This window comes from Saprolegnia parasitica (genome assembly GCF_000151545.1).
Source record: "Saprolegnia parasitica CBS 223.65 unplaced genomic scaffold supercont2.2, whole genome shotgun sequence".
In the NCBI taxonomy this organism is placed as follows: domain Eukaryota; phylum Oomycota; class Saprolegniomycetes; order Saprolegniales; family Saprolegniaceae; genus Saprolegnia; species Saprolegnia parasitica.
Window position 1 is genome coordinate 1,140,845 of NW_012156396.1, and position 4,058 is coordinate 1,144,902.

At 58.8% G+C, this 4,058-nt stretch overlaps 3 protein-coding genes across 3 annotated transcripts; 2 read left to right on the forward strand and 1 right to left on the reverse strand.

Annotated features, from left to right (window-relative positions):
* Window positions 1–52: 52 nt before the first annotated feature.
* Window positions 53–1,045, forward strand: SPRG_01035 (hypothetical protein; the record flags this gene model as incomplete). The annotated part of the gene is made up of 4 exons (XM_012339237.1): window positions 53–441; window positions 481–552; window positions 601–730; window positions 772–1,045. 4 exons carry the CDS (start codon window positions 53–55, stop codon window positions 919–921), a joined length of 741 nt encoding a protein of 246 aa, XP_012194627.1. The 3' UTR covers window positions 922–1,045.
* A 598-nt stretch (window positions 1,046–1,643) lies between these two features.
* SPRG_01036 (hypothetical protein) lies at window positions 1,644–3,113 on the forward strand (the record flags this gene model as incomplete). Its single annotated transcript, XM_012339238.1, has 2 exons — window positions 1,644–2,066; window positions 2,469–3,113. 2 exons carry the CDS (start codon window positions 1,644–1,646, stop codon window positions 3,111–3,113), a joined length of 1,068 nt encoding a protein of 355 aa, XP_012194628.1.
* Window positions 3,114–3,426: 313 nt separating this feature from the next.
* SPRG_01037 (hypothetical protein) lies at window positions 3,427–4,058 on the reverse strand. Its single transcript, XM_012339239.1, has one exon. The coding sequence runs from the start codon at window positions 3,987–3,989 to the stop codon at window positions 3,483–3,485; it is 507 nt and encodes a 168-aa protein (XP_012194629.1). The 5' UTR covers window positions 3,990–4,058; the 3' UTR covers window positions 3,427–3,482.

Below are 4,058 nucleotides of genomic sequence, written 5' to 3' on the forward strand. Positions count from 1 at the left end.
CAAGGCCAAGGTGCCGCCGCCGGTCCAGCGCCGCGCGCCGCACGACCGCCTCATGCAGTCGATGCGCGACGAGCGACTGCGTATCGAAGCCGACCTCGAGCGCCTCGAGCTCGAGATGGCGGAGCTCGAGTACGACGAGATGTCCGTGTGGGCGTCAATTGACGACTGCATGTGGGCACTGGCGGCGCAGCGCGAGCATCGAGACATGGAGATTGCGCGCGTGGCCACGATGGAGCAGCGCGCGCGAGCGATCCGGCGCATGAACGTTGCGAGCGATGCCTTTTACATTTGGCACAAGGGGCCGTTCGGGACCATCAACGGCTTCTCGATGGGCCGGCTGCTTGCGCAGCACACGGATTGGCACGAGATCAACGCGGCGTGGGGCGAAGCGACGCTGCTGTTACAGCACATTGCCGAGACTCTCGGCGTTGCCTTTCACAGGTCACCACCTCTTCTCTCGCATCTCCAACCCGACCGTAGATACCGCCTCGTGCCGCTCGGCAACGCGTCCAAAGTGATAAGGCTGCAGCGACCCGAGATGGAGTACCACCTGTACGACGCCCGTGTTTCTCATGTAGGCTTATCGCGTGCGGCATTTAGGCACGGGTCGGACCAAGATGCCTTCCCGGAGAGCTTCTTCAACCTTGGCATTGCCGCGTGGCTCGACTGCCTCGGCCATCTCGAAGCGTGGGTCCTGGAGCGCGACTCAAGCTTCCGACTTCCCTACAAGGTAGTCGTACGCGACCTCGCGACGCCTTACGATGATTGTAGATTACGGCAACACACGTGGGCAACTTTTCGCTGCTCTTCCTTCGCGACGACGAAGCCTGGACCAAAGCCTCGAAGAACGCGCTCACGAACCTCAAGTGGCTCCTCGCGTGGTCGGCCAAGCCGCTGGCGACGCCGGCAGCAACGTCGTAGCCTTTGTCTGCACTGCGTTGGCGGTCATCGTCCCGTCGTTGAATCGATGTGTTGAAGAAACAGCAAAACTCTAAAGCGTCTGAGGACTCATCGATGATCCGACATGCAAATGAATTGTGCTTGGCATTTGACGGGCGCTTCTCATTGGCTAAAATTCGTTCCTGACGTGGCGGCCTCATAGCGGTGGCCTTGCAGCCTTATTGTCTCGCACGTATTGAGCTCACAAGTCTCTCATGCATGAACCGTAGTGGTCGATGTCTGTACGATTGCGTTGCCTTCGCTTGAGAGGTGCTCCGCGAGGTTGTCTCGGCCAACGCCCGCGTACTCGTACTCGCCAACGGCGAGCGGCCGCTTGGCACTTGACGTTTTGCGCGAGGACGGTCCTTGCCAGGCACGCAAGCGCCGAATGCCTCTGCGTTTCTATTGTCTAAACGTATACCTGCGTACACCTCCTTGACATCATCACCGTAGCGGAGCAGGAAGTCCACCATATCTTTATTGTCGGAGCTAATTCGATCTGGTGTAATTCGTAAATCGAGATCGGGACGGCCTAATTCTGCCTGCTGCGCTTGCATTATATTTTTCAATGAGGAGACGCCTCCACCAGTAATTCGACCTCGTGCACGAATTCGAGAGGCAATCAGGTGCGTGATCGAGTAGTAACTTGTACCGGTACGATGGCACGGCAACCAGCGCGCCCGATCCTCCCATTGCCCGCCAGCATGGAGGCTGTTGTGACCATCAAGCTTGGCGACCGCGCAAAGTCACGATCAACGGCTGGCCAAGCCACCATCGTGGTCGACTTGCGCGGGCCTTTTTCTCTCATCCAAGATGCCATCGCTCTCGAAGCCAACCGCATCAAGGTCGCGTACGAGGCGACTGAAGCCAACCGCAGAGACAAGATCACGATGGAGCTGCCGAGCCCGCTCCTTATCTTTTTCAAGACGGGTGTCTCGAAGGCGCAAACCGACTACGTCGGCCTTGACGAGGGCAACTTCATTTCCAAGCTCACAACCGCGTGGAAATGCCTCCAAGAGAGACGTTCCGCCGCGGCGGCGACGTACAAGCTCGAGCTTTTTGTCTATGCAACCAAGGCCAAGCAGAACCAGACGACCAACCAGCGCGCCGAGGCAATGACACCTCAAGTAGGATACACGCTCTCGATGAACTGCGTTGCAACTCGTACTCTCGATAGATACACGGTGTCGAACGCACTGGCGGAGACGCTCCAGGACCCAGCACGACCTGGTACATTGCCACGTCATTCGCGCGACGGCCCGCGAGCGACTTGATCAACTTACCCACGTCCGTGACCATTAGGCAAGTTGCCCACGTCGACACCGACACCACGGCCGACGACCGCGCTGACACCGACAGAGATCTTCACGACCTGACCAACTACCGGCGCATTCACTTCTTAGTGAACGGGACGCCCGTGCCGTACCTTGTGAACATTCACGAGCTCCGTGAGGCGTTGGAATAGCTCAGTTCCACTACAACTGTAATACCAATGCTGTATTGCAACACCGTATAGTCAAGAGACATAGCGCCACGCCGGCCGGCCCACGGCGGGGTTTTTGACCCGCTTCTGTGCGGCGCTTCTTCGCCTCGACGATCTCGATCTCGTCGTGCTTTGCCTCCGCGACGTCGTCTCGGTGACCATCGACACGGAGCTCCCGGAGGTTGCAACGTTCGTGCATGCGTGCTTGACCAAGCACGGCTGGGTGACGCTCCCGGCCGTCGACGGTCTCATCCAGCGGTGGTGCGCTGACGGCAAGACCGACGCCGTATTGCATTTGCTATCGAGCCTCGCTGGTGTCGCGACCGACGACGCCGTGTGTCTGCCGCAAATGTGTATCGGCGAGTTTGTTCGCGCGAGCTATGCGACGGCGCCGAACCGATATCTTGTACCCGTACGGCGAAGACCCAGTGACGAGACCTTGTTTCCGCTGCACGGCGACATGTGCGCGCAAGTGGAAGGCGTGAAAAGTTGCCATGCCGATCGGCTCGCCCACAACCTGTACCACGACGCGTGGGTGATCCGCAAGCGCTGTCCAAGGGATCACGAAGAGTTCTGGTGGACCGATTTCATTACAACCCAGCAAATGGCGCGCGAAGACAAGGCGATGGCAGCGACTCTGGAACGCTACCTCGCCGACATAGGGCGCCCGTACCGTCGTGCAGTCGCGTGAATGCGAATAGCGCTCCAGCAATGCCAGATCCAAGTTGACTCACAGATAACACCTCAACGCTAACTTTTTAACATATCCTAATGACGATAGCATCCATGTTGATGTGTGGCTCGACTGCCTCAGTCATCTCAAGGGTGGATCCTTGAGCGCGACCCGACATTTCGCCTTCCCAGGTAGTCGTAGGCACTCTCCGCGAAGCTTTTGGTCGACGAGATTTTTGCTGTTTTTCCTTCGCGACGATGAAGCGTGAACCAAAGCCTCCAAGAACGCACTCCCGAGCCTCAAGTGGCTTGGCCACGCCGCCGGCTGCAACCTCTGACACATTTTGTGTGATGTTTGGTGGGTGTTATTTACGCTATCTGATCCTACTCACGACTCGTCGCCGTCCTCATCGCCGTCGTCTTCGTCCAAGCCGGCGTCGTCTGCGGACCGCTTCTCTCCGCGGTGCGCCGAGAGGCAAAAATGCAAAAGGAGCTCGGCCTCCGGGTTGGCCGGCTCGCTTGGCCCGTCGTCCTCGACAAGCGGCAAAGGTGGCTCGGGTGTGAGGGCCGGGGCGGGCTTGGCACGCTTTGGTCGCTTGCCGTTCGCGGGTGGCGGCGCGACGTCCTTGGCCGCAGTATTTGGCGGCGGCTTGTACGCGAGTGATGAGAAGAACTCTTCTTCGAGCACACGGAGTGTCTCGGTGGCCTCGCGCACGGCTTCTTCCGTGACACTTGGGCAGTCGACCGCTCGGAAGATCTGCTTCCCGATCGAGCTGTTGCCTTTAAGCTTTTTGGTCACGCGCATCGCTTCGCAGTTGAGCTTCTTGCTAAGGAACCACCGCAGTGACGTGCCGTCTTCGATGTCGAGGAGCCCGAGCCTGAAGTAGTGGATCATGGTGTTGGTGAACTTTTCTTCCTCGGGTGTCCACTTGCCAGACCGGAGGCCCGGTGGGCACTTGCTCTT